General features: G+C 39.4%; 4 protein-coding genes across 5 annotated transcripts; 2 read left to right on the top strand and 2 right to left on the bottom strand.

The window, feature by feature from the left end:
- Positions 1–1,898: 1,898 nt before the first annotated feature.
- On the bottom strand, positions 1,899–4,518 carry LOC110527266 (gamma-crystallin M3-like). Its single transcript, XM_036951381.1, has 3 exons — positions 3,377–4,518; positions 2,708–2,974; positions 1,899–2,280 (listed from the first exon to the last, which is right to left on the bottom strand). The coding sequence occupies exons 1-3, from the start codon at positions 3,497–3,499 to the stop codon at positions 1,987–1,989; spliced, it is 684 nt and encodes a 227-aa protein (XP_036807276.1). The 5' UTR covers positions 3,500–4,518; the 3' UTR covers positions 1,899–1,986.
- A 1,993-nt stretch (positions 4,519–6,511) lies between these two features.
- Positions 6,512–7,493, top strand: LOC110527264 (gamma-crystallin M3-like). The gene is made up of 3 exons (XM_021608432.2): positions 6,512–6,586; positions 6,754–7,002; positions 7,167–7,493. The coding sequence occupies exons 1-3, from the start codon at positions 6,572–6,574 to the stop codon at positions 7,443–7,445; spliced, it is 543 nt and encodes a 180-aa protein (XP_021464107.2). The 5' UTR covers positions 6,512–6,571; the 3' UTR covers positions 7,446–7,493.
- Positions 7,494–10,558: 3,065 nt separating this feature from the next.
- On the bottom strand, positions 10,559–12,406 carry LOC110527263 (gamma-crystallin M3). Its single transcript, XM_021608431.2, has 4 exons — positions 12,078–12,406; positions 11,689–11,860; positions 11,091–11,330; positions 10,559–10,903 (listed from the first exon to the last, which is right to left on the bottom strand). Exons 2-4 carry the CDS (start codon positions 11,764–11,766, stop codon positions 10,610–10,612), a joined length of 612 nt encoding a protein of 203 aa, XP_021464106.2. The 5' UTR covers positions 11,767–11,860; positions 12,078–12,406; the 3' UTR covers positions 10,559–10,609.
- A 779-nt stretch (positions 12,407–13,185) lies between these two features.
- Positions 13,186–17,402, top strand: LOC110495576 (gamma-crystallin M2-like). Of its 2 annotated transcripts, none has more exons than XM_036951757.1 (3): positions 13,186–13,446; positions 15,949–16,191; positions 17,034–17,402. In XM_036951757.1, the coding sequence occupies exons 2-3, from the start codon at positions 16,147–16,149 to the stop codon at positions 17,307–17,309; spliced, it is 321 nt and encodes a 106-aa protein (XP_036807652.1). In that variant the 5' UTR covers positions 13,186–13,446; positions 15,949–16,146; the 3' UTR covers positions 17,310–17,402. The 2 variants fall into 2 exon arrangements, with proteins under 2 accessions (XP_036807652.1, XP_036807653.1); XM_036951758.1 differs by lacking the exon at positions 13,186–13,446 and adding an exon at positions 13,674–13,747.
- The last annotated feature ends 403 nt before the right edge of the window (positions 17,403–17,805 follow it).

Raw genomic sequence — 17,805 nt, 5'->3', positions numbered from 1 at the left:
CAAAGAATACAGTTGAAACTATTAGAAATGTTTCAGAAAACAACAACAGAAAAAGGGATACACATCCATGCTGCACATTTGATACTCACATACAGTCCACGTTTATGAACTACTATTATCAACGGAAATGATGTCCAATTCCTCTGACTTCTTTAAACCAGTCAACAGTCCATTGGTTATACATTACCTCTTTAACGTCTCTAAACCAGTTCATTGGTTATACATTACCTCTTTAACGTCTCTAAACCAGTTCATTGGTTATACATTACGTCTCTAAACCAGTTCATTGGTTATACATTACGTCTCTAAACCAGTTCATTGGTTATACATTACGTCTCTAAACCAGTTCATTGGTTATACATTACGTCTCTAAACCAGTTCATTGGTTATACATTACGTCTCTAAACCAGTTCATTGGTTATACATTACGTCTCTAAACCAGTTCATTGGTTATACATTACGTCTCTAAACCAGTTCATTGGTTATACATTACGTCTCTAAACCAGTTCATTGGTTATACATTACGTCTCTAAACCAGTTCATTGGTTATACATTACGTCTCTAAACCAGTTCATTGGTTAGGAAAGGGGGGATACCTAGTCAGTTGTACAACTGAACGCATTCAACTCCACATTTAACCCAACCCCTCTGAATCAGAGAGGTGCAGGGGGCCATAATCAACATCCACGTATTTGGCACCCAGGGAACAGTGGGTTAACTGACTTGCTCAGAACGACATTTACCTTGTCAGCTCGGGGATTCGATCCAGAAACCTTTTGGTTACTGTCCCATTGCTCTAACCACTAGGCTACCTGTCATTATACATCACTTCTCTAGCTTCTCTAAACCAGTCCATTGATTATACATCACTTCTCTCGTGTTCCTAAACCAGTCCATTGTCCATGGGTTATACATTATACTGTGGAGAACATGTAAACTAGCATAATGCTAACAATTGACAATAATGATTAGTTTTCTGCAAAATACGTTTCAGAAACTGGAGGTTACAGTACATCAGGCTTTCTGAGTACAGCAGGCTTTCTGAGTACATCAGGCTTTCTGAGTACAGCAGGCTTTCTGAGTACATCAGGCTTTCTGAGTACATCAGGCTTTCTGAGTACAGCAGGCTTTCTGAGTACATCAGGCTTTCTGAGTACATCAGGCTTTCTGAGTACATCAGGCTTTCTGAGTACATCAGGCTTTCTGAGTACAGCAGGCTTTCTGAGTACATCAGGCTTTCTGAGTACATCAGGCTTTCTGAGTACAGCAGGCTTTCTGAGTACATCAGGCTTTCTGAGTACAGCAGGCTTTCTGAGTACATCAGGCTTTCTGAGTACAGCAGGCTTTCTGAGTACATCAGGCTTTCTGAGTACAGCAGGCTTTCTGAGTACATCAGGCTTTCTGAGTACATCAGGCTTTCTGAGTACATCAGGCTTTCTGAGTACAGCAGGCTTTCTGAGTACATCAGGCTTTCTGAGTACAGCAGGCTTTCTGAGTACATCAGGCTTTCTGAGTACAGCAGGCTTTCTGAGTACAGCAGGCTTTCTGAGTACAGCAGGCTTTCTGAGTACATCAGGCTTTCTGAGTACATCAGGCTTTCTGAGTACAGCAGGCTTTCTGAGTACATCAGGCTTTCTGAGTACAGCAGGCTTTCTGAGTAATATCATTTTATGTACTGTAACATGGGTTCAATTTGATTAAATTGAGCCAGTGAGAAAATGCATATATATATATATATATATGTATAGATATATATATTTTTTGCTATTGATAAATTAATGTTATGTGCACATTTGGTGTATCAAAATCCCTCTCCAGACACCAATCTGTCAGAATAAACCAGTGTAATTTAAATACCATGGGTAGATTAGATTTGCTAGAAAAAAGAAGAGAACAGGTACTTCAAAATAAAAGTTTTATTACATTCAATGAGAATTGTGAATTTTAGCAGCCTTTTGGATGTCAGGACAGCAGGAATCTCAGGCATCAATGCCGCTGACCCTCACAGGCATCCATGATCCTTCTGATGGAGCGAATTCTCATCATGGTGCTCATGCCCATGTCTCTGATACTCCTGTACTCTCCAGGCCTCACGTACATCATCCTGCCTCTGAAATGGGGCTGCTCGTACATGAGCCAGTGTCCGTCCATCACGTTGCAGGACTGCATCTCGGACATGCGGAAGCGCTCCTGGATGGACTCGCAGTCTTCCATCAGCTCGTGCATCTGGCCTCCGAAGCTCTCCTTCTCGTACAGCCTCATTCTGAACTGTCCCCGGTGCTGTTGGGGAGGGAGAACATTGACAGTTACTACCGTGTGTGTACTCTATGCTTCCAGTATTATATTTATCATTGCTTGTCAGCTGACTTAAACAGTAATAGAGGCCTGGACCACGATCATTAGGGACAAACTGTTTTGATAATACCTAAACTTGTTCAATTAGAAGACATATTTTTGTTTTCTGTTACAAAACGTTTGGCTGCGGTGTGCCCTGCTGAACACGACCCAGGTGAACAGCACGTCAAGTATCAGATGTACAGAGTCCTAGTAACTCACACTTCATCACCATTCACGAACATCTAGCTACTCAAAAATATAAAACATGCACTCTTTATATGAAGAGAAATAGCATGAACAACATCATACATATAATCATGTCATCATCGAACAGCAGGAGACGGTGGAACTCCAACTGTGGACGTCTTACCATTGGGATCATGCGACAGGAACGGATGGACTCCAGCATGGTCATATCCCCCATGCCCATCACGGAGCCCATACGCTGGAAGTCGGAGTACTCTCCCCTCTTCAGGAACATCTGGTTGCCCATGAAGTTGGAGCGGTCGTAGATGACGAAGCAGCCCATTTCCACCCTGACCGACTGGCAGCGGTTTAGGTACATGTTGAGGTCGGGGCAGTCGCTGCTGGTCTCATAGCTGCGACCCTGGAAGTTCCTGTCCTCATAGAAGATGATCTGAGAGGGTGATTTGATTGAGAAAATGATTTAACCTATGACCTCTTCACCTATGTTGAGAGGATTATAAAAGCTATGATCTTAAATGTTTTACATAATTAACATAGTTAATCATTATGAATTGATTGTGATTCATTTGTCATTACTATTAATAATTAAAAACATAATTATAAATTCTTAACTTTGTATATAATGCATATCAACTGCATGATCTCATATAATAACTCTATATTATTTTAATAAAACAAAAATAGTTTAGCATTATTTAGCTGAAAAACGTTGCTTTGTTCTCACAGATTGATATGATTAGGATTTTGTGGTTATAGCTGCTATGCAAGACACTATATTCATATCTCAATGGCCAGCTCTTATAGTGAATAAAAATCCCCTGCTCTGTATTACTCTGGTCATGGCTGGTTTAGCTTGATGGTGAAGCTTGATTAGATGACACGCAGAAGACACGGTGTGTTGTGTCGATCCAGTGGCACTTTTATATTGACATTGGGTCCACAGGGCACCTTGCATACCTTTGTGCTAAATAGCATGAGTCATCACAAGGCCCACGTGGGGCTTGTATACATTTTACACAGCACATCTACATGAGTTATTATTGGATGCTGAATGCAGCATGGGGGCCATGACAGGTATTGTTCTCATCAGAAATAGAACATGGCGTATTCTTCAGTTTGGGTGACTATGCTAGATGGTACTTTACCAGGTTAAAATACAGTTACAGTATATTTACTAGTAAACTTAGCCACACTTAGGGAACTTGGTCACAATTAGTGAACTTGCTCACACTTAGTGAACTTGGTCACACTAAGTGAACTTGGCCACACTTAATGAACTTGGTCCCACTTAATGAACTTGGCCCCACTTAGTGAACTTGGTCACACTTTATATTAAGTTGCACAAACACCATATAGCTAGTTACCTGACATTGTATTTATTGGGGTGATTACATATCTACACAGTATACTGAGAACAGTATTTGACCAGTTTCTTTTTAATTCAATAATTGTTGATAAACCTTATCTGTTGAAATGTTTACAGTTCTCTATTGTAATTACATGTTGAAAGCTTTGGACTATAAGGTTCGATCTGCATTTTTGTCAGGCTTGAGTTATTGACATAGCCTTGTTCTTTTCAATGTTATCTTCCTGTGTATACTCTAATTACCCCAATTCATGTTAAGTTCAAAAGAATACAAGATAAAAATGGCTGACACCATTCAAACCAATGAGGGTTCAAAACTTTAAAGACAATTTTCTCAGAATCATAGAACCTTATAGTCCCAAGCTGGCGATTTTGGTCAGCAATATATAGTTATAGAGTTGCTGTATATCATAAATGAAAGAAATGTGAACACATTTTTAGTTCAACTCAAGCACAGCATTTCTCAGCAGGACAAAGATGATGTAGATAGAGGGTTATTTTAAAGGTGGGTGTATGACTTCATGAGGACAAGCACTGGATGAAGAAACATTACTATTTGGCAGCTTTACTGGTCTGACCACATTAACAACATAACATCAACAACTTCCTGGTTCTTCTCAAAATAATAAAAAATAAGAATCAGAGGACAAAGTAATTATCAGGTAAATAATGAAATAATAAAACACTACTGATTCCCTACATTTTAGAAATACATACACTACCGGTCAAAAGTTTTAGAACACCTATTGATTCAAGGGTTTTTCTTTATTTTGACTATTTTATACATTGTAGAATAATAGTGAAGACATCAAAATTATGAAATAACAGATATGGAATCATGTAGTAACCAAAAAAAATCTAAATATATTTTATATTTGAGATTCTTCAAATAACCACCCTTTGCCTTGATCACAGCTTTATACACTCTTGGAATTCTCTCAACCAGCTTCATGAGGTAGTCACCTGGAATGCATTTCAACTAACAGATGTGCCTTCTTAAAAGTTAATTTGAGGAATTTCTTTCCTTCTTATTGCATTTGAGCCAATCAGTTGTGTTGTGACAAGGTAGGGGGTATACAGAAGATAGCCCTAATTGGTAAAATACCATATTAGAGCAAGAACAGCTCAAATAAGCAAAGAGAAACGACAGTCCGTCATTACTTTAAGGCATGAAGGTCAGTCAACACAGAAAAGTTCAAGAACTTTGAAAGTTTCTTCAAGTGCAGTCGCAAAAACCATCAAGTGCTATGATGAAACTGGCTCTTATGAGGACCGCCACAAGAAGACCAAAAGTTATCTCTGCTGCAGAGGATAAGTTCATTAGATTTACCATCCCCGGAAATTGCAGCCCAAATAAATGGTTTATACAGTTCAAGTAACAAACACATCTCAACATCAACTGTTCAGAGGAGACTGTGAATCAGGCCTTCATGGTCGAATTGCTGCAAAGAAACCACTACTAAAGGAAACTAAGAAGAAGAAGAGACTTGATTGGGCCAAGAAACACGACCAATGGACGTTAGACCGGTGGAAATTTGTCCTTTGGTCTGATGAGTCCAAATTGGAGATCTTTGGTTCCAACCACCGTGTCTTTGTGAAACGTGGTGTGGGTGAATGGATTATCTCTGCATGTGTATTTCCCACAGTAAAGCATAGAGGAGGAGGGGTTATGGTGTGGGGGTGCTTTGCTGGTGACACTGTCTGTCATTTATATAGAATTCAAGGCACACTTAACCAGCATGGCTACCACAGAATTCTGCAGCGATACGCCATCCCATTAGGTTTGGGCTTAATGGGACTTTCATTTGTTTTTCAACAGGACCCAACACACCTCCAGGCTGTGTAAGGGCTATTTTACTCAGAAGGAGAATGATGGAGTGCTGCATCAGATGACCTGGCCTCCACAATCCCCTGCCCTCAACCAATTGAGATGGTTTGGGATGAGTCTGACCACAGAGTGAAGGAAAAGCAGCCAACAAGTGCTCAGGATATGTGGGAACTCTTTCAAGACTGTTGTAAAAGCATTCCAGATGAAGCTGGTTGAGAGAATGCTAAGAGTGTGCAAAGCTGTCATCAATACATAGGGTTGCTATTTGAAGAATCTCAAATATAAAATATATTTGGATTTGTTTGACACTTTTTTGGTTACTACATTATTCCATATGTGTTATTTCATAGTTCTGATGCCTTCACTATTATTCTACAATGCAGAAAATAGTAAAAATAAAGAAAAACCCTGGAATGAGAAGGTGTTCTAAAACTTTTGACCGGTAGTGTACATAGTGCCATAAAAAAAACTATCCAGTAAAATAATACCTCACAATAAAATAATGTACATTGAATTCCATCTCAGTTCCATCTCAATTGATCTGGAATACTTGATCAAATACTAATATACTACTTTAGCTAGTATTAGGGTAGCTAGGGTTAGCTGGAAACAAACATGATCCTCTATTTTACCCCCAGTGACATAGTTATAAACGTGGCATTCAGTACGTGCCACTATAGGACTGGCTTGCACAACAATATAGAATGATGACTCATGGAGTTCTAGAACAATAAATATGGAGATGTGAATGCGGTCCAAGGTATAAAAGGGACAGGAGGTCGATGGTCCAGCATTCCATCTGAAATTGGATAAGAGATTGGATCACCATCACCATGACCATGGGCAAGGTAAGTGCCACTGCAAGTCTTCCTCCATGCCCATCTCTCTGGGTCTATCCAAGCAGCAATGCTTCCAAAGAAGACTGTCGGATCGGAAACAAGGCATTGCTAATCAAATGAGCATCAGTGCACTAATTTCAACATATCGAGCACTAACTGTGTGATTGTCTGTGTAGATCATCTTCTACGAGGACAAGAACTTCCAGGGTCGTTCCTATGAGACCAGCAACGACTGCGCTGAGGTCACCTCCTACCTGAGCAGGTGCAACTCCTGCAGGGTGGAGAGCGGCTGCTTCATGGTCTATGAGCGCCCCAACTTCATGGGTCACCAGATGATGGTTAGGAGAGGAGAGTACCCCGACAACCAGCGCCTGATGGGTATGACCATGAGCGACTGCATCAGGTCCTGTCGTAACATCCCCAGTGTAAGTAAAGGAGTGTGTAGCTGCTTCTTAGCTGATGCAGATAGTTTCAACAGCAAGGGTTGTGAACTCATGTCATCAACAAGATTTGACATTTAAATGTATGAGTCCACCGGTTGGATCTACAGTAGTTCCATATCTGTCTGACCTGTTGCTTTTATCAACAGTATAGGGGCCAGTTCAGAATGAGGATGTATGAGAGGGAGAACTTCGGAGGCCAGATGCACGAGCTGATGGACGACTGTGACTCCATCCAGGATCGTTACCGCATGTCCGACTGCCAGTCCTGCAACGTGATGGACGGCCACTGGCTCATGTACGAGCAGCCCCACTTCAGAGGCAGGCAGATGTACGTGAGGCCCGGAGAGTACAGGAACCTCAGAGAGATGGGAAACAGCTCCATGAATAGATTCATGTCGGTTAGACGTATCACTGATTCCTGTTAAAATCACAACTTTTTAGTTTAACTCAATAAAGTGTTAAATTTCTAAGTATTCCTGATGTGTCCTAGTTCATTAAAACAGAGCATAACAACCATCTCATCAATCAAAAGCAACCAATTAGTAAGACAAGTGCATAAGGTCTGGTGTCTGCCATGAGCCAATAGGCTTGGAAAGTGGACATGTCACAAAGAGGGAAATGGAACCATTAGTGAACACACCTTATCAGTTCTGGGGGTAACATTACACTTGACAGCAAATAACGGTGAGACCGCTAACTAGCTGTAAATAAGTGAATTGTTTTGGCCTGCAGATTAGCGATGTTAGTTAGCCAGCTAGCCAAAGTTATTTACAGATCGTTAACAGACACTCCTAAACTATTTTACTAGCTACTGTAAGACTGTTGTGTCAAGAACATGCCTCCAAAAATGAAAAGGAGTTGTGTTTGTGTTTACATTTCAGGAGTTTAGGAGTTGCAGTTGTGTTTACATTTGACAGACTGTGATATAATCCACTTTCTAAGTGAATGGTGCTGGTCATAGTTTCAGAAGGCTACAGCACTAACCTGTAAACATGTACTGTACATGCTAAACCACTCCTTCACTCTTTCATTTTAATCAGGCATGCTAATTTGACAAAGGGACATGGTGTCACCGGCATTCAAAATGTTGAGATAATCTGTAATTAGATTCAATGACAAAGAATTTAAGCTGAATCCATAAATAAGTTCAGTAAATATAATGCAATATGTTTAGAAAGGGGATAGATCACAAATATAAGCATTATTGCAGCCACCTTATCAGTTTTGGAGTTCTATGAGTTTTGGATGCAGCGTTACGTTAGCTAGCAAAGAGCGGTGCAGGAGCTACCGAACTAAAAAAGCTTCATTGTTTCACCCCAGGTACCAAAGTTAGTTAGCTGGCTAGCACAAGTTACATACACTTAGTTAGCAACCTCTCTTTCACTCTCTTGCTGCAGTAGCTATCCTAGGGAAAATGGTAGGCTGGCCTGATTTATTAAATTCAACAAAGTTTCAACTTAGATTCCTTTGTTTGTGTAACTCATAATAATCAAGTAAATTCAAAATAAGTTAAAGGCTTAGACAACATGACGGGCAAATTATATTTAGTTAGTTATTTTTTACAGTAGGTTGCATACTCTACCCCTCAAATGGTACTTTCAGTAGTTTGACCAGCAGACTCCATGTTGGAAGAGCTGACTTTGCCGGTTATTAGAATTACTGACCATTTGCTACTGTAAGAACTAAGGGCACTAAGTTCAATAACCCAAGATGTATGAAATTCACGATGAGCCAAATTACCCATAATCCCCAAAACATAGAGCAAGTGAATGTTGTGGCCCTGTACATAATGAAGTTGTCTGTATTTACAAATGTTCCTTTTTAGATCAATTTACTCAATTGCATTACCTAAGTTCAACTCAAGATGATGTCACAGACACCTACCGTATATGAGTTTCTATCATTCATACAGAACATTATTCTGGTGCCTGGTGGGCTCCAGAATAATGTCTAGATGTAAACATGGTTATAATCATCAGAGCTGTGTTTGAATCTGTATCAGGGTATATATATCTCTGATATAAACATATACAGTATAGGCAATATTAGTTGTTTCAGAAATAAGCATGGTGCATATTTTAGGACTACAATATAAACAGGTCTCCTAAACCAAAAGCATTTTTTCATGAATTGACACTAAAGGAAATATAGCGCCTTCAGAAAGTATTCACACCCCTTCACGTTTCCACGTTTTGTCGTGTTACAGATTGAATTTAAAATGGATTCAATTTAGATTTTTTGTCCTACACAAAACACCCCATAATGTCAAAGTGGAATTATGTTTTTCTAAATTGTTACAGATTTATTAAAAATGAAAAGCTGAAATGTCTTGAGTCAATAAGTATTCAGCCCCTTTGTTATGGTAAAGCCTAAATAAGTTCAGGAGTAAAAATATTGCTTAACAAGTCACACAATAAGTTGCATGGACTCACTGTGTGTAATAATAATGTTTAACATGATTTTTCAATGACTACCTCATCTCTGTATCTTGTAGGAGAGGTAGGAAACCGCTCAAGGATATCAGCATGAGGCCAATGATGACTTTAAAACAGTTAGAGTTTCATGGCTGTGATAGGATAAAACTGAGGATGGATCAACAACTTTGTACTTACTGCACAATACTAACTAATTAACAGCCTTTACAGAATAAAAAAATATACCAAAACATGCATCCTGTTGACAACAAAGCACTAAAGTAATACAAAATTAACTTTATATCCTGAATACAAAGTGTTATGTTTGGGGCAAATCCAATACAGCACATTACTGAGTACCACACTCCATATTTTCAAGCTTAGTGGTCCCTGCATCATGTTACGGGTATGCTTGTCATCGTTAAGGACTGGGGAGTTTTTCAGGATAAAAAAGAAACAGAATGGAGCTAAGCAGAGTCAAAATCCTAGAAGAAAACCTGATTCAGTCTACTTTCCACCAGACACTGGGAGATTAATTCCCCTTTCAGCAGGACAATAACCTCAAACACAAGGCCAAATCTACACTGGAGTTGCTTACCAAGAAGAATAATGAATGTTCCTTAGTGGTTGAGTTACAGTATTGACTTAAATCTACTTGGAAATATATGGCAAGACCTGAAAATGGTTGTCTCGCAGTAATAAACAACCAATTTCACAGAGCTTGAAGAATTTAGAAAAAAATAATGGGCCAATGTTGCACAATCCACTTTTGGAAAGCTCTTAGAGACTTACCCAGAAGGACACACAGCTGTAATCGCTGCCAAAGGTGTTTATACAAAGTATTGAATACCTATATAAAATGGGACATTTCTGTATTTAATTTGCAATAAATGTGCAAAAATATCTAAAAACATATTTTAATTTGTTGTTACAGGGTATTGTTTGTAGATGTGGGAGAATTGTATAATTTTTTATTATTCAGCCTGTGACACAACAAAGTGTGGAATAAGTTAAGAGGTATGAATACTTTCTGAAGGCACTAGAGACAAAATATTATCATTCACTTGTACTAGAATGATCATTAAAGTTTAGGTAAGTAATACATAGACAATGAAACATGCATTTCAATTATCCAATATTTATTTTGAATGCCAGAAAAATAAGAATCTCAGACTTCAATGATGCTGGCTCTCGCAGGAATCCAGGACACGTCTCATGGAGGTGTATCTGTTCACGGAGCTGTTTCCCATCTCTCTGAGGTTCCTGTACTCTCCAGGCCTCACGTACATCTGCCTGCCTCTGAAGTGGGGCTGCTCGTACATGAGCCAGTGGCCCTCCATCACGTTGCAGGACTGGCAGTCGGACATGCGGTAACGCTCCTGGATGGAGTCACAGTCGTCCATCAGCTCGTGCATCTGACCCCCAAAGTTCTCTCTCTCATAGACCTGCATCCTGAACTGTCCTTTGTGCTGTAAAGTTAATAAGGACACATATTTAAAGTAAGAACATGATCACAGTAATTAAATAGGAATCTGATCAGTTTACAATCAAATACTTACATTTTTTTATACATTGTATTAAGCTATATATACACTATACATATGACCCTATAAATGCATCATATATATAAGTTGTTTTCCAATAGAGCCATCTTACCATGGGGATCATACGGCAAGAGCGAACGGAGTCAGACATGCCCATCCGCTGGTAGTCACCATACTCTCCTCTCCTCACAAAGTACTGGTTTCCCTGGAAGTTGGAGCGGTCGTACACCATGAAGCAGCCGCTCTCCACCCTGCAGGAGTTGCACCTGCTCAGGTAGGAGGTCAACTCAGGGCAGTCTGAGCTGGTCTCATAGGAACGACCCTGGAAGTTCCTGTCCTCGTAGAAGATGATCTGGAGCAACCAACGAAAAGGCATCAATCACAACACAGAGAGGAAAAGGATATGCCTCAAATCAAAAGTCATTTTTAATCAACTAAATAATTAAATATTGAAATGTAAACAATTTGTTCTGTAAGAAGAACGACTGGTAATTAATTTAGTAAATCAACAATGAAATGGTAAAATGTAGAAATGAGCCCCACACAAACTCAGCCATGAAGAACAGCTGTTCAAATGTAATTGAACGTTACTGAACATAAAAAAAAGCTTTTAACATCAAAACTGTAACTTAACAATTCTAAAATAAATAAATAAAATAAAGTAAATTGCTAATGTATCAGGCAGAAAATCCAGCTATACAACATTGTACCTTGGCCATGGTGTTTGTTTGCTGCGGCTCTGGGATGTTGTCCAATAGGCCATGTTCACTCAAGCTTTTATACCTCATACCATTTCAAATGGCTTTTTGTTATTCAAATTCCCCATCCTGATGAATAAGCAGGATGCTTCTTGCTGTTGATTTTGTGCAGCTGTGTCCTTGGCTGGCACAAGCAGAGAGACAGTGGGCACGAATACTGTATTAGAATTATCATGTGATCATAGGTATTTAAAAAATGTAGCTGTTTTTATCATATTTTACCAAGAGTATTTACAAACACTTTTTACATGTATTGGATTGTGTTTTACGAAAGACCAACACTTTTCACCATCATTATAATTGGTTTGGAGTATGAAATATATGGTGCAATAATTTTTTACCTCATTTATTTAGGCTGTGAAGATGGATCTTAATGATTTGTGTATTGTATTTAACATACACATTTTAGGGGGGGTGAGAATGTGTCTGTCACCATGACAACTGTTTTGAGAGATGGATGTCAACAGTCCTGGGAGAAGATGGGGTCACGAGGTCATGCTCGGTTAATCCTGCAGTGACTCAGCCTATAGGGGGACAGAGGCTAGGGGAACTCAGAGTAAGGAGACCAACCCAGCAGTTTACTTATCATTATTTAACGCCCACACCAGTAGAAATTCACTTTTTACAGCTAAAAGATGATGGCCACAGTTTACCTACGACGTTTCACAACAATGTAAGTCACTAAGTCATCATTTTAGTCAAAGTATGATATATTTGGCCTTGAAGTGCCAAATCCGAATGTGTGACTTCGGATGTTTCCGTGAGTCTTCCGTATCTTTTCCTATTAGATGATGTGCAAATTATTTTCAGCAAATTCGTTTCAGGGCTGGGTTTTCTCTAAACGAAACCACCCACCAGCATAGCAATGTTTTTTTGATTCCGCTGCAAAGTTCTTCCTATTCGCAAGTCGACTGAGAGCCAAACAGCTTTTCTACTAGATAAAAACAGCCAAAGTCAGACTTGGCTATATCATACAAATTCATGAAAACAAAAATGTGCTTGTTGGTCTTAATTTAAGGTTAGGGTTAAAGTGAGAGTTAGGTGTTGTTAAGGTTAGGGTTAAAATGAGAGTTAAGCTTAAAATCCTGTTTTATGACTTTGTGGCTGTGTTAACTAGTGACGAATCTACACTTCACCGATTTGCCATGGAGAAAATTAAAATAGGGGGTCAAAGTAAGGATTTTACGCTTTCCCTTTTTTACCAGCTAATTATCATAATCCATTGGATCATGTCAGATTTCACTTATTTTTAAAATAGTCTACATAGATGATTGTATAAATGGTCAAATTGTGTGATATGATTGTATTTTAGAACACCACTACACTGATTAAGGTGGATAAAATAATAATAATAATTGTACCTTTAACTATGCAAGTCAGTTAAGAACAAAATCTTATTTACAATGACGGATTAGTGACATCAATAAGGGGTCATAGCTTTCACCCGGATTCACCTGGTCAGTCCGTCATGGAAAGAGCAGGTGTTCTTAATGTTATGTATACTCATTGTATAGCTAGCTAGCTTGCTGAAAGAACAAAGAATATAGTTATTTGATTATGTTCTTGTGCACGTCTAAATATTAATGACGTCTGGAAACCGACACAGTTTCACTGGAATTATCAAAAACTGGAAGAGTCAGACAAATGTCAGCCCTCAACATCTCAACAACTGGTATTGGCACAGTTTAGCTGAGACTCATCTCTTGACAGGTAGGCTGGTAGTTCGTTTCTGAAATAATTATTTTCACCTGACTTAAAGTACGCCCGTCTTAGTTTAAATTGTACTCATATAACGTTCATTAGCTAGCTAAGGTTTGCATGCTAGCTAGTTACACTGACCGCTGTCAATCAGGGTTGTTATTTCTCTGCTACGCGTGGGAATCACCACAACGTTCCCATCCCCAATTCCATAATATGTTTTAGCAGTCGAAGTCAGTCTTTGAGGTGGAATCTAAACAAGAACAAGAATTTCCGCTATACGACATGAATTACTCTAAATACTTCCTCGGAGGTGGGCCTTTACAAGCATGCCAGTAATGCAACCAATTATGAAATGATGAATGCTTGACTTTACTGATGGTTGATAGAGGGCCATTAAGAGTTTTACTTTACATTCAAAGATGTTGGCTCTGATTACTAAATATGGAAAAGCTGCATGCAGTACTTGCGGTAATGATAGGCCTACATAATTAAATAGAAATGCAGCCTGTTCTCATAGACTAGACCTAACATAGAAAATGTATGATAACTATTTGTTTAGTATGGTTACATAAGACAGTTTGAAATCTAAGGCAACCCAAAGGATGAAAGTTCAAATCTCATCACGGACAACTTTAGCATTTTAGCTACTTACTACTTTTTAGCTACTTTGCAACTACTTAGCATGTTAGCTAAACCATTCCCCTAACCTTAATCCTTTTAGCTAACCCTTCCCCTAACTCTACCCATTTAACCTAACTTTTACACTTAACCCTAACCTTAACCCTAACCCCTAGCCTAGATGTTTTATGTATTTGTAAATGTTTTATTTAACCTGTATTTAACTAGTGTTAGTGTTCCAATACTGGAGAGTTGAGACCAAATCACGGACGCTGGACAGAGTGGATTTCAGTTGTAACAAAAGACAGTTTTAATGAGTCAGAGATATCTTGTCCCGCAGTTTTACGTGCACGGACCTAGTTCACATAACTCGGCAAGGAGCCAGGTGAAAAAGAGACCTATACAATGGTTACATACATTTTTATACATAGAATAAAGTAGGTGGAGTCTTGTCGTTTCGGTCTTCTTGACTGGTCGGAGGGTTGGAGGCGGGCCTTGCTCTAGCCAGAGCGGGCCCCATTGGTGCACAGCAAAAGTTCTTTGCTCTTGGGACCGGCCAGTTAGAGGGAGATGAGATGTGTGTTTATATAAGGAAGAGGGGTCAGTCTTATGGCTGGGTGTATGTGTTCTTACGACGGAATGTCTTTGTTTATATGAGCTATGTGTATGAATATTTATATAACACTAGGCAAGTCAGTTAAGAACAATTTCTTATTTACAATGACGGCCCACCCCACCTAGCTAATGTTAGCCACCTAGCCAGAACTTGCAACATATCATACGTTTTGTAAATTCATAACATACTGCTCTCATTGACATTTCATTGAGTATCCATAGTTGCTTTCAGTATACATCCACTTCAATTTCTACCAAGGAATGATTTGACCTCAAATCAGTATCAAGTAACTGTCAGAAAATCTGTTCACAGAGAGTGGTAGCGAGGCAAATATCTTGCCAATATCAACACCTGCTTATCAACACCCCGCTTATCAATTAAAAATAGGCTACGTGTTTGTAATTTCAAAAATCACAACTGAAGTAATTATTAAAAAAACACAAGATACTGTATTTCAAGGCCAAGTAGCAATTTAAATGTCCGTATCATTTGAAAATGTAGTACAATACAGCAGAAACAGTTACAGATGTTGAAAAAAAAGAAAAAGTACAGATCTCACATAAACATGCAGATCATCTTTGATATCAGATGAAGAAGAAACTTGATCCAAGTCCATTTTCCTCAACAAGAGTAGTGGAATAGGAAACACACTCAGTATATCCAAGATGTAAACCCCAACAGAAAAATAAATAATCATAAAATGGTCAGAGCAGAATTCTGTGACTTAGGCCTTTATAACATTAATTTCACTGTTCCAGCAATCGTTTGTTACAGAATCATTAGACTGGAACAAAGAGAAATAAAACATGACCAAATCATTTTTGCTGATATGCAAATCGGCCTCATTTGGATATCAAAGGCTTTCCACACTCTGCACATTTTGTTTATACATAAATAGTTTGCCGGTGCGGCAGCTAAGAAAGTAGTAGACAGTGCTGCAAAATGGTGAAGGTAAGGTGACGCATTAAACAACACATCTGTATTTATCAGTGATGATAGTAACTTCAATGCATATACTTATTCAATATAAATGTTGAACATTTGGGTTTATATGTTTATTTTTTTTATTCATTCATGTGCAGCCAACACTCTTCATATTCCTGCAAACACAAAAAGTTTACTTGATAATAGTTTGAAGATATGGCTTTGCCATTTTTATATGACTTTGAGAATGTCTGAATAAAGTGTTCATGTAATATGTGATCCTGTAGTAACATGATATTTGTTTTCATCCGTAACTCACCGCAGAGTATTCTCTGCTTCCCATCCTTCCTTAGATCACGTTCTACGAGGAAAATAATTTCCAGGGCCGCTGCTATGAGTGCAGCAGCGACTGTGCCGACCTGCACTCCTACTTCAGTCGCTGCAACTCGGCGAGGGTGGAGAGCGGGGCCTGGGTGCTTTATGAGAAACCCAACTACAAGGGCTACCAATACATCCTGAGCCCAGGGGAGTACACAGACAACCAGCAATGGATGGGATTCAACGATAGCGTCAAGTCCTGCCGCGCCATCAAAAACGTAAGATGATTCCTTGCATATCCATATTTTATATCATAATTCCCTCTTCCCTCCATCCCTAATTCTCTCCTCCCTCCCTCCCTCCCTCCCTCCCTCCCTCCCTCCATACTCTCTCTCTCTCCCCCCCTCTTCTGTATGCCTTAAAAAAAAAATCTTAGTCCCATAGTTCCCAGCAGTTAATGTGTCTCTTTCATCGCAGAAACTTGTAACGCAAACCATATGCATTTAAAATTTGCTCTGAAAAATGTGTAAGAAAATAAGTAAAATATGATGTTTTGATATTCTCGACTAGGAGGTAAGCTAATCCTCCCTCTTGACTAATATTGTATAAAAGTCTATGTTACAGAATGGGACTGAGATAGTGTTTCATACAGGGTTAAGTGGACCTCGGGCCCAGAATGCATCAGGGAATAACACACTGCTCTATAATCCAGCAGACAATACAAGCAGACAAAAGCAGACATTTTTGGCAGCATTTTACCCCCACGCCCATCACTTGAAGAGGAAATATGCCAAGAAACCTTTAAAGGGGCATTTTCCGTTAATAGTTCATGCCCTTCGAACACGAAAAGAGATCCACTCTAAACATGCTACAACGTCATTTAAATGAGCTGTTCTATATTTCAAATAATTTATTGACCAACATAAGTGAAGATGATATCTTACAAGTAGTTTATTATATTTAACATGAATGTACGGCAGCTATAGCTAATATGATGTCCAACTGAATTTCAGAAGCCTCTGAAACACCCAATAAATTATATTACAGTAGATTTGGTACAAAACAAAATCCTAACTAACCCTTCACAATGTTTGTCTTTCTCTCCCTCTGTTCCTGCCAGGTGTATGGCAACGTGTGGAAGCTGAGGCTGTACGAGAGGCCAGACTTCGGCGGTCGGATGGTGGAGTGGGCCGAGGACTGCCCCTCGGTCTACGAGGCCTTGAAGTTCCGCGAGGTGTACTCGTGCATGGTGACCCACGGCGCCTGGGCCTTCTACGAGCTGCCAAACTACAGGGGACGCCAGTACTTCCTGGAGCGCGGCGAGTACCCCCGCCACACAGACTGGAGCGCCGCATCTGCCGCCGTGGGCTCCTTCCGCAGGATCACTGAGTTCTAGGGCTCTGTGACCTTTGAGCGTGGGATCGAGTTGGTCTCTGGTCTCATTGAGTCTGTGTGACATAATCCAATAAAAAAATGAACTATTTGCAAATGTCTGAAACTCGTTTTGTGATCTGTTGAGGTGAGATGCAAAAGATAACATCAAGGTTCCATGAGTTTGGTGGTAGGACACTATGATCCTACCACAATGCTAAACTTTTCTGACAAGTCAATTTCATAAGCAACCTTCTGAGTATTCTGAATGTCAATTAACAAACTGCCAGAGCATTAGCTAACAGTCCACAGTCCCAAGTTCTAGTTAGGGTTTGAGCTAACTTTAGGATGATAACGTCCAACAAACATTCAAAGAATGTAACATTATTATCATTGGCAAACTTAAAGATAATGGACATCATTATACTTTATTAGGGTATTGTCCAAACATACACTACATGACCAAAAGTATCTGCTCATCGAACATCTCATTTCAAAATCATGGGCATTAATATGGAGTT

The sequence above is a fragment of the Oncorhynchus mykiss genome, chromosome 18 (assembly GCF_013265735.2).
Source record: "Oncorhynchus mykiss isolate Arlee chromosome 18, USDA_OmykA_1.1, whole genome shotgun sequence".
Lineage (NCBI taxonomy): Eukaryota > Metazoa > Chordata > Actinopteri > Salmoniformes > Salmonidae > Oncorhynchus > Oncorhynchus mykiss.
Note: the sequence above shows the minus strand (reverse complement) of the source record. Positions and strands in the feature narration are given on the sequence as shown.